This window comes from Staurois parvus, unplaced genomic scaffold (assembly GCF_062004578.1).
Source record: "Staurois parvus isolate SC_StPar_1 unplaced genomic scaffold, SC_StPar_1.0 ptg000017l, whole genome shotgun sequence".
NCBI lineage: Eukaryota > Metazoa > Chordata > Amphibia > Anura > Ranidae > Staurois > Staurois parvus.
In genome coordinates, this window is record NW_028317813.1 from 6,350,108 (window position 1) to 6,362,350 (window position 12,243).

General features: G+C 42.7%; 1 protein-coding gene across 3 annotated transcripts in view; it reads right to left on the reverse strand.

Moving 5' to 3' along the window:
- The window catches only part of LOC149473266 (formin-like protein 3), a 157,665-nt gene that overhangs the window by 66,738 nt on the left and 78,684 nt on the right, over positions 1-12,243 (reverse strand). For all 3 annotated transcript variants that reach the window (XM_089679237.1, XM_089679232.1, XM_089679225.1), the window contains exon 2: positions 523-606. In XM_089679237.1, the coding sequence (XP_089535363.1) occupies positions 523-606 (84 nt within the window). The remainder of the gene's footprint in view (positions 1-522; positions 607-12,243) is intronic.

Below are 12,243 nucleotides of genomic sequence, written 5' to 3' on the forward strand. Positions count from 1 at the left end.
AGCCACTGCAAAGGACAAAAGATCAGCAGACACCTGATAATCCCCATTTTTATTTTAAAAAAACAACTTTTAAATAATCATGTGGCAATGCGTGTAGGGAAGGAGTGGGAAACAGGAAGCCTTCATCTTCCTATAATAAATTCATAAAACCACTAGAGGAAGATTGTTATTTAGGTGTGCATCCTATCCAATTGTTCATCACTACATCTAGAGAAAACTAATGTCCTCTTTTACCGTCTACATGCAATTTCCAGAAACATTGGTTGGTCAAGTTAGGACTTTTAAGGAAACAGTCCCAAATAAAGTCATTACTGGTTACCTCAGTACAAATATCATATACTATCACATTGACAAGAATTAAATAGTAGTCACTGCACAAGTCTTGGGATAAAGGTCTGGTTGCTCTGTGCATATTTGATATGAAGACACAATTGCTATGAGCAAGGCACATTCAGGCCACACAAGTAAAACTTTCCAAGAAGCAGTTTTTTGCACGTCGGATATTTTCCCAAAAAGCATTACCTGGTCACAGATGAGGTCCCACTTTTTTTCATTATCGTATTGTCGCAAAAGTCGTGCTTTGTCTGGGGGAAGATTCATGGAACTCTAGAAGAATATAAGGAAACCGTTAGTTTAGTTGTGAAAATACTACACTGGATTTGAAAAAAAATGCAAACATTTCTGCCTTAAAGTGGAACTAAAACCCATCAATTGAACAGCTTACAAAAATAGTTACATTCCCAACAAGTGGCAGGAATGCAGTCACATTTGTTTGGGCTCTCAACCAAACTGTCAAACCATCAAATGGATGGTGTCATAATTGATCACATGCAGTACCATGGCAGTTGAGGATCAAACTGAGGATAAGATGGCAGCTTCTTTTGGCTAAAAACGATAGTAGGGTTTAGTTCCACTTTAAGCAATAAAATCAGTGCTCACTGAAATGAATTTCCATATTCTAACATTTGCAATAAACAACAGTTGCTACTCCTCACAAAAAAAAAAAAGAAAACTCCTACTCAACTTCCAGAGATATTTAAAGAACAACAATTTCATATGTAGCTTTGTGTTTAAAACGTCTCTTCCCCAGTTTATTAACAATCACCAGTACACAGTATTAATAATGTATCTAGAAAAGAACAATATATTGGAAGATCAAAGCATTAGCTAGTTAGGAATCTAGCCAGGATCTTCTAGGTATTCCAAAGGCTGGATTCACATATATGCGTTTTTTCCTGTAAGGCGTTTTTCATTGTATTCAAAAGAAACACATCAAAAACATGTTAACACCCAAGTGGTATTGAGTATCCAAGGCCCTTGCCCAGATTTATCCCTCTTCTATTGATCTTTGCTATACAGACTGTGGCTATTGGGGCACGTTTATCTGGTGGGAATGTCCCCAAGATTAGACCCTTTTGGGAAGATGTACGGGACCGCATAGCTGAGATTCTAGAGATGGACCTTCCCCTTTCACTGTCACACTTCTTGCTCCATGTCCCCACTATTCCATTAACACACTACAAAAGGTAGCACTCTCCCTCATCTGCCTAGTGCAGCAAAGCATTTGATTCTGATTAATTGGAAGAGGGCTTGCGTTTGAAGTCATGGGGAATGGATCAAGAAGGTAACGGAGATTATGGAGGCTAAAGAGTGGCTAGCCACATGCAGGAGTACAAGAGGCCGCTTTGAATCCACCAGGGCACCCTGTCAGCGGTATACTAATGGGTCAGATACGACCCCCTCTAGCCCTGATATCGGCTCAATAGCTTTAGCTGACCCTTCCTTTCAGCAACTTGTCCAAGCGAACCAACAAACTTCGTTTTCCTTTTTTTTATTTTTACCCCTCTTCACTACTCTTTCTGGGGGCCTATGATTTAGCCCACTGAGACTGTGGTGGGAGAATAGGTGACTTTTAATTCCCTCAGCATCCTTTACAGGTACACTCTAGTTTAGCTGATCCACTAGCTGTCTCCCTGATGTGACTCAGTTGGCACATCTTGATTGCCAGTAACAACGGGGAGGTACCTCATAGCTTTGCCACCCAATACAAGTGGGGCAGTACAGCGGGGGTCGTACTAATAAGACAAGTTGGTTGTACCCATTTTGGTCTACTTTTAAATTCTCTATCCCTATTTCATGGTGAATAGGTTTGCACTTCCAATATTTTCTTGGACTGTTTGTTCCCCAATGAATACTTCAGGCACAAAGCATACAGTGCACTCTGCTCTTCTCAACTACTGTGATTGTGAATTCCACCAGTGCTGTACTAAGTACTGTTTCTGATTTTGCAGAAATGACAAATATCATTTTTGTGTCTCCAATCATTTCTGTACTTGAAAAACGTCAATAAAAAGATTATACAAAAAAAAACACGTCAATGCACATTGACATGCCTTAACATGTGTTGCAATGCACTGCATTGAAAAATTATGAGATGTCATGATGTGCATCATGATGTGTGTATGTGCATCATGTCCAGCATTGATACATACCTTGACGCAAGAACTGACATGCATTTTGATGCTTTTCCACCGATTTCAATGGAACATGCATCAAGCAAAAAATATAAAAAGGTGTGTGTTTAGCTGTAGGCATCTGGATCTATTTCTGGCATATCTCTGTCCATCCCTAGCATATCTGATGCCAGGAAAGGTAGTTTCAACACCTGCGGGGTTATTAAATAAGCAGTCCAGGTTGTAAAAGCACAAAGTGAGACAACCAATCAGAATTCACTTTCTAAATGGTTGCTATGGTTATTGTAATTTGGTGTATGTATTAAATAAGAACATTCTAAAGACACCGGATCAGCATGAAGCCAAGCAGATAGCAATTTCTGTCAACAATTGCAGCCTCTCTCAGTATGGGTTTTCCTCGAAACTCTCTCTACAACAAACAAAAATTAAGTTTTATTGCGAAGTTGAGAAGAACTGGCATAATACAACGCCAGCAAGGGCACAGCAGGAATAAAAACACTTTTTGGTGGTGTTGGGGAATAACAGACCTCAGTATTTTTTTTATTGCTGTCCTTCCCCACTATGTCCCAAAATGAGAAAAGTTTTGATAGGAGCTACAAATTCGAGTACAGGTCCCCTTTGAGATCAAATCCCCATAATTGTAATGTGTACCTAAAACGTATGTTAGTGTATACCTTTGATCCCTTTTTCGGTCTCATTGCTGGTGACAACAGCTCTGCTCACTTGGGCTGCTAATGAACATGTATTTCATGTCTCCTTGTATTGCTGGTTTACTGTGACTCCAAGATTACTAATTTTGTGGCTCTTTAATGAAAGCAACATGTGATAATCATAAGTAGTTCACAAAACTATGAAAGGATTGTATGTATACTCCAGATCCCATAACAGAGGGGACACATCAGAACTTTGATTCCTGGCAAACAAAATGGAATACCCAGCTCATCCCCAGCAAACGCCCTAAACTCCACTCCACATTTGGAAAGAAGTGGTTTTGTTTGCGCCTGGCCTCAGCGGTGATATGTTATTACTGTTGTAGAGGGGAGTTTCCTGAATGGAGTCGCTGCTGCTGTTGGTTATCAGATCAATCAGCATAGCATCTACTGTAGGCAAGAAATGTTCCCACACAGAACCGTCTCACAGATTAGAATTTATAGGACAGTGCAGGAAAACGCATCAGCAAAACAGACTACAAAGCCTGGAAAACTAGATCAGAAATAAAGGCAACCCCTTACAGCTCAACTCCACGCAGATCAAAAAGGCACCAATACAGCCATATTCATCACCACATTCTAATTTTAAAGAGGGCTCCTAAATTCCAATATGACGCCCCTGTCATTTACTGAACCAGACATCCACAATCCAAAGATGTGGGAAAGAGGTCTTTGTCCCCAACAGCATTGAGACAAGGTTCTTTTCCCCAGCAAGGTACCCTCCCCATGTTTGGAACATGTGGCCTGGTATGGTTCAGAAGAAGGGAGGCTGGATGTCTCTGTATGCATTGTAACAGAGTGACATGTTTGCCTCTACTAGGTCCACTCTCTACTTGTGATCGACAGCAGGCAGTGGGCAATGGATCAAAATGCCTGCCTTCAATCCCAAGGGAAGCAGACCTGATGAGGCCAACAAACGGTGATCGGTCCTGTGCACTCAGCATGGGAGGAAGGTAAAGAAACCCCCCACCATCGCTGCCGAATTCCAGGGATGACAGCCAAACACCTAACTGTCATTATTTCCCAGTTTCCATCTGTCCCTGTTCCGAGAGTTGCGATCCCACTTGGTTTTTGTTTCGCCAGCCCCTGGGAACGTGGGTGTTCTGTTTGTGTCCCCCAGCTGGCATCCTGGTTCCTTTGACACTTCCTTCTGATGTAGGCGGATTGTGGTGCGTGGGATCACATTTGTCATTCCTCCCAGCCCTGACTGGTACTGCTATGTATTTGTATGAAGGTTTTAGATTCTGTCTGAGCTTTTTTTCACTATGTTCATTTTCAATAAAATGTAAAGACTTTTATTCATTCTTGGTGTGTCTTAAAGTCCCTTGGGCATTTTTTGAGTTTTGTGTTACTGAAATATGCAGTGGCTGGACTGTTCAATAATAATCTGTTAGTAATAAACATAATACAAGATGACTTTGTACAGAGTAATGTGCCCTTTAAAAACATGTGAGCGCAACAATTCAAGGCTTAACTCCAGGAATTACACAAAAAGTACCTTTGTAGTGCCCTTCCCCCTTCCCTGCAAAGATTAAACTCTCAATAAATCCAAGGGGTAGAGGAATAAACTGAAGTACCTTATTCCTCACTCCAGCAGATTCCCTCCATTTGTGCAACTAGTCCCCCCTGCACTCTTCTCGAAGACACTTTAGCCAGCTGTTGCAAAATGACATCCTCCAGCAAAATGCATTGCCTGCATTGTTTGTGGGCCTGGAGCACCAAGGAGAAGTGGAGAGCACCAATCCTGCCAGAGCAAGAAACAAGGTGAGTATTACAGTTTTATCCTCTAACCCAGTGTTTCTCAACCAGGATTCTGTCAGTGGTCCCCAGGTGTTCCACAGAATCTGCAGGCAGCTGACAGGTAGATCCCATCCCTTCTGCCGACACATGAAGAGATAGGCAAAGAAGCGGCTTGGATAGTATAGGCTATGGGGCGCTACAGAGGACTGAACAGCAGCTTCTGCATAAGAAGGAAGCCGGTACAGTAGTGTACCCAGCTGTGTCCCCCACACTATGCTCTGCAGTCTGTAACATGTAGTGCAACCCATGTAATGTGCCCTGCTGTGTGCCCAATGTAATGTGCCCTGTGTTCTGTCCCATGTGGTGTTCCTCATGTAATGTGCCCTACGGTCTGTACCGTGTAGTGTGCCCCATGCAATGTAACCTGTGGTCTGTCCCAAGTAGTGTGCCCCATGCAATGTACCCTGTGGTCTGTCCCAAGTAGTGTGCCCCATGCAATGTACCCTGTGCTCTGTCCCAAGTAGTGTGCAACATGCAATGTACCCTGTGGTCTGTCCCAAGTAGTGTGCCCCATGTAATGTACCCCGTGGTCTGCCCCAAGTAGTGTGCAACATGCAATGTACCCTGTGGTCTGTCCCAATTAGTGTGCAACATGCAATGTACCCTGTGGTCTGTCCCAATTAGTGTGCAACATGCAATGTACCCTGTGGTCTGTCCCATGTAATGTGCCCTGTCCCATGTAGTGTGCCCCATGTAATGTACCCCGTGGTCTGTCCCAAGTAGTGTGCAACATGCAATGTACCCTGTGGTCTGTCCCAATTAGTGTGCAACATGCAATGTACCCTGTGGTCTGTCCCATGTAATGTGCCCTGTCCCATGTAGTGTGCCCCATGTAATGTGCCCTGTGGTCTGTCCCATGTAGTGTACCCATGTAATGTGCACAGCTGTGTGCCCCCTGCTTCCCCTTCATGTAATGTGCCCTGCTCTCATGTAATAAGCCCCGCTCCCACGTTATGTGCCCTTCCCCCCCCCCCCCCTTTGTACTGTGCCCTTCTGACCCCCTGTACACGGTTTATCTTAAGCTGGACCCTGAATTGAATATATGTCATCTTGTTGTTATATCAACAGCTTGCTGATCATTCCAATGTTCCATGAGCTGTAGATCTGATCATTTTAGGGGTTCCCCGAGATCTCAGTTTTTTTGCCAAGGGTTCCCCCAAGGTAAAAAGTTTGAGATACACTGATCTAACTCTAGAATAAACCTTGTATTGGGGGTGGATCACTGAAAGGCTAGGGCTAGTTGGGCTAGGGAGAGATATGTAGGGGGCTACGGCTGAAATCTCCTTCTGAAAATGCTACATGCATGACTCTCATACTGATCCAACGTCTTAAATGCTTTCTGAGTAAACAGACCTAAATCAAGTTGGCAGGTCAGGAGTTCAGATATCACTGATCAGCTCAATGACTTTAAATTCATGAGAACCAGAGGCACCTGACAACAATTTCAAAAAGGTTCATCAAACCCAACATTGGTTATATTTTATTTTAGCATTTTCTCTACTTGAACACCAACTTGCAATTTTTATTCTAGAACAAATTGTATTATACAATAAGAGCACAACAGAAGAATGTAAAGTATATAGAAAATTAATGACCTAGCAGTTTGTGGCCATGCAGTTCCCCTTTGATGTCACACGGGGATATCAAACTAATTTTACAAACATGGAAGAGCAAATACCAGATTCATGAGTGATCATTGTTAATATGACAAGATCTGCGGTTCTTGTTTCTACCATGGAACCTCCTGATCACCACTGACAACATGAGATCATGAGCTGTTGCAAATACACAGGATCATCTTGGCTGACTGTGGTGGGTGGGATCGGCATTACATTTGTCACTCCTCCCTGCCCTGACTGGCACTGATATGTATTTGTAAGAAGGTTTAATATTCTGTCTGAGCTTTTCTAACATGTTCATTTACAATAACAATATTTCAATAACATATACACTATATTGCCAAAAGTATTGGGACGCCTGCCTTTACACACACACATGAACTTTAATGGCATTTCAGTCTTAGGGCTCGTTCACACTTGACTGGTTTACCAACACTTGCCAAACGCCCCTATAGCGCTTGGCAAGCGTTGGTCCGGCGTTTGCGGAGCGTTTTTAACGCTCCGCAAACGCCACATGCGTGGTTTAGCGGCAGTTGCTAGGCGTTTGCCGAGCATTAAAAATGCCCCACAAACACCTATAATGAAGTTTAAATGGTGTTACCGCTCCGCAATCGTCCCACAAATGCCGGGCGTTTGCGGAGCGGCACCATAGACTAGAATAGGAGGCTTCAACGCCTCCTGACTCGACCAGAGGCGTCCATTTTGCCGTGACACTAACGCTCCCGTTAGAACAGCACCATGTGCTGCAATGTGCAGAATTGTCCGAGGCGTTTGGGAAGCGGTAAAAACGCTTCCCAAACACCTCTCTGCCGCCTGCACACAACGCTAGTGTGAACGTAGCCTTAGTCCGTAGCGTTCAATATAGAGTTGTCCCACCCAGCTATAACAGCTTCAACTCTTCTGGGAAGGCTGTCCACCAGGTTAAGTAGTGTGTCTATGGGAAAGTTTGACCATTCTTCGAGAAGCGCATTTGTGAGGTCAGGCACTGATTTAGGACAAGAAGGCCTGGCTCACAGTCTCTGCTCTAATTCATCCCAAAGGTGTTCTATCGGGTTGAGGTCAGGACTCTGTGTAGGCCAGTCAAGTTCCTCTACTCCAAATTCACTCATCCATGTCTTTATGGACCTTGCTTTGTGCACTGGTGTGCAGTCATGTTGGAACAGGAAGGGGCCATCCCCAAACTGTTCCCACAAGGTTGGGAGCATGAAATGTGTCACTCCAGAAGAAGATTAAAGTTTTGGAATGGCCCGGTCAGAGCCCAGAACTGAATCTGATCGAAAATCTGTGAGGTGATGTGAAGAGGGCTGTGCACAGGAGATGCCCTCACAATCTGACAGATTAGGAGTGTTTTTGCAAGGAAGAGTGGGCAAATATTGTCAAGTCAAGATGTGCCATGCGGATAGACTCATACCGAAAAAGACTGAGTGCTGGAATCAAAACAAAAGGTGCTTTAACACAGTATTAGTTTAAGGGTGTGCACACTTATGCAATTATATTATTTTAGTTTTTTAATTTTACTTCCCTCCACCTAAAAGATTTCAGTTTGTTGTTCAACTGAGTTGTATAGTTTATAGATTACATTAAAGGTGGAAAAAATTCTGAAATGATTTATCCTAGATTGTAAGCTCCAAGGATCAGGCCTTCCTAACCCTCTTGTATTGAACTGTATTGTCTCCCATTATATTGTAAAGCGCTGAGCAAACTGTTGGCGCTATATAAATCCTGTATAATAATAATAATTTTTGTTTCATTTTATGTACATCACAGAAAACTGACATTTTAACAGGGGTGTGTAGACTTTTTATATCCACTGTAAATGTCTCTATGTGAACTCATCTGAAGGTAAATCCATATCAAGTAAAAAACTGCACTAAGTCTCAGCAATCTTGCACTGTGATCCAGGATAGGCAAATATACATGCTGCACTGAAGAGGCTTTGCAGGCCTTGTTTCGTGGGCTCATTCATACCACATACAGCAACCTGCGTTTTTTAGCATTGGATCAACGCAGGTCACTGCAAGGGCACATAAAAATCAATGGTTTTCTATGTGCCTCTATCTCACTACAGTGTTGTGTGCATGTGCATTGATGTAAATGACAGTAATATGCAACCTGTCTGCATTTTACACAACACACATGTATATAAATGCAACTAAAAGCAAAAGATGTAAAAAAAAATTGTTGTTAGCATTTTGACTCTTCAGGGAACCTATCCATTCTCAATGGATGTCATGAAAACGCATGCCAACATGCATATGGGCAGCACAGTGGCTAAATGGTTAGCACTTCCGCCTGGCAGTACTATGGTCGTGGGCTCAAATCCCAGCCACGGCACCTCCTGCCTGGAGTTTGCATGTTCTCCCTGTGCGGGTTTCCTCCGGGTACTCCGGTTTCCTCCCACACTCCAAAGACATGCTGGTAGGTTAATTGGATCCTGTATAAATTGGCCCTAGTATGTGTATGTATGAATGTAAATTAGGGACCTTAGATTGTACACCCCTTGAGGGTTAGGGACTGATGTGAATGTACAATATATATGTAAAGCGCTGCTTAAATGGACGGCGCTATATAAGTACCTGATATAAATAAAAACGCAACATAATGCAAAGTATATGAAGATGCATTAACTGTGCAGGAATGCACATGCATATTCGATGCGTTGTGGTGATTTTTTTTTTTCTGCCTAGTATGGTGTGAAAGGAAACTAATCACGAAGGCTGAACATTTCAACATCCAGACTTTGGTCACATGAATTCTTGTCACTAGTCATTCTTTGCTCATGGAAAACTTTACTGATCATGGTCAATGATCTGTCTTACCAGTTCTAGCCTTTAGAGGGCAGTAAGGTACATGAAGTAGTAGTCAGACAGTGCAGGAATGTACAAAGAACAGGATCTCTCTCCCATACAATCTCTGGGTTAAACACTTAAAGATTACATTAAAATAGATTAATCCGCCATCCAGATTTTAAGGATGCTACTCAAGCTTGAAAAAAAAAAATCCTAGAAATCAGCAGAATAAGTATAGGATAACTGTTCCTAGGAGGAGAACCCAGTATTGTACCAGGACGGGGAAGGGGGGGTGGAATGGTTACATTTCTGTGCACTCTTGCTAGGCTGGAGCACATCTGTGCATGTTCCCTGAAGGGCCCAGCACTCCCTCCCCAGCTCTAGCACTTTATATACACATCCCCGCTGTTTGTCTCAAATTCCAGATTTCCAAACCCACCTTTAAATATCCACCCCCTTCAACCTCAGCCCTGAAAAGTGCCCCTTTGGCAGTTGTGAGCTTGCAGACAATGAGTTATTTTCAGACAGAGGCCTTCTAACAGGAGCCAGCTGGCCCATCACTGAGGGTGCAATGTTTTCACAAATCACAAGCCCCCTCTGTGCAGGTTTAGCGGCTGCCTCTTCACTTCTGATGGTCTCTTCCCTCACCCTACCCCCAGCTCCAATCTCCGCTTGCATTTATAGGGCAAGAAGAAGAAAAAAAGTGAAGAAACACATGATGATCCTAAGGCTGTGCTCTTCTATATGACAGCAAAATGCTAAATGTTCGGCTTTGTTTGGGTTAGATGTGGAGTTTGCAGCAGACTAAAAGAGAAGACATAATTGGATACAAATGAGTTTCATATTCTAGTAAACAAAAGGCAATTCAAGCATCAGACATTTTCCTAAACTGTAAAATGAGGACTGGAAGTCACTGAAATATATATCCTAAATACAGATGTTGTTTTCTACATTTTTGTATCAGCTAATTTCATGTTTACATAGGATGCTTTTGTAACATTTTGTGCAAACTACTGCCACTATATAAATCCTATTTACACAGTTTTCTTGCTGATCCATGCATCCTACCTGCACAGATGTGCGTTCTAGAATGTGCATGGAGGTCCGTGCAGCTGGCTACCTGACTGATTTCATGGGGCAGCACAGTGGCTAAATGGTTAGCACCAGGGACGGACTGACAACTCATGTGGCCCCCGGGCAATAGGGGATCATGAGGCCCCTGTGTCCTTGCCCAAACTCAAAAAAGCCTATGAAAAAGGTACCAGGGGCATCTCATGGGGCCCCCCTACTGACCCCGGGCCCTCTGGCAGTGCTCGAGTTTCCAAATGGTCAGTCCGCCCCTGGTTAGCATTTCCGCCTGGCAGTACTAGGGTCGTTGGTTCAAATCTCAGCCATGGCATCACCTGCCTGGAGTTTGCATGTTCTCCCTGTGCCTGCGTGGGTTTCCTCCGGGTACTCCAGTTTCCTCCCACACTCCAAAGACATGCTGGTAGGTTAATTTGCTCCTGTCTTAATTCGGCCCTACTATGTGTATGTATGAATGTGACTTAGGGACCTTAGATTGTACACCCCTTGAGGGTTAGGGACTGATGTGAATGTACAATATATATGTAAAGCGCTGTGTAAATTGACGGCGCTATATAAGTACCTGAAATAAATAAATAATAAATAATTTCAACAAACTGAACACCCATGCATCCCAGGCGGATGAAGATGGCGCTTTGTGCGGGCATACAGATCAGTGTGCTATCCCACTCATCACCGTGGTAGACATGCACTAGCCCACTTTCCACCATTGTACCAACAAAAACTACCCTATGCACTGCCATTGTACTGACACACATTGTTGCATAGTTAGGTTGAAAAAAAAAAAAAAGACACAAATCGGTAAACGGGAGGGGAAAGAGATGATAAGAATCAACTAGATGGGGGTAATTATATTGGGAGGCGAGGCTTTAGGGGGGGTAGGAATGGAGTTAAAATGGATGTATTTGTTGTGACAAAAATTATTTGGCTGTTTTATGTATTGTAATAAAAATGTAATTATATAAAAAAGAAAAAAAGTCCTTCTCGTTCCACCAATAAAGAAAAACAAACCAATGAACAACCTCCCTATACACAATTCATAAAACCACAGATGATCCATAAGAATGCAAAAAAAAAAAAAACACAATAATGAGTGACCCAATTCGCTCCAGCCGGGGAAAAAAAACCTTCCCCAGGAGACAATTGGATATTCCCTGGGTCAACTATCCCTGGTGTTCTTACCTATAAATGTTAGTATCCAGTTATATTTTGTGCAGTTAGAAATGCATCCAGACCTTTTTTTTTTTTTTTTTTTTTTAAACAATCTACTGAGTAGGCAAGAACTAATTTCTGAGTCTATTCTTCATTTTCCCAGCTCGAACTGTGAAGAAGCCTTTCTGTATGTGGAGGTTAAATCTCTTTTAGAGGGCCACTTGCCCTCTAATGACTTGAAAGTGAATAACTCAACACCAAGTTCACTATATTGACCAATTATATATTTATATACCCCCTTTATTGCCTCTTCTCAATACAGAATAAAATCAGTTCAACTAATCTTTCTCACATATTTCCATGTTCATTCTGCTCCACAAACATGTTTGCTAATCCAATAGAGAAAGTAGGACTCCCCCTTTTTTAAGATAGATAGGCAGGCCGGGAAACACTGTCCACCTTTATCCAATGAGGATATACAGTACAAATTGCAATAATAACCCATAGCATCTGGATTTCAGTCTACTGTAGTCATATCAGTTAGGAGGAGGTCTGATTGGCTGGTAGGGATTACTGTTCTTTGTGTATGGAATTTCTCAACTGGTTACTCAGA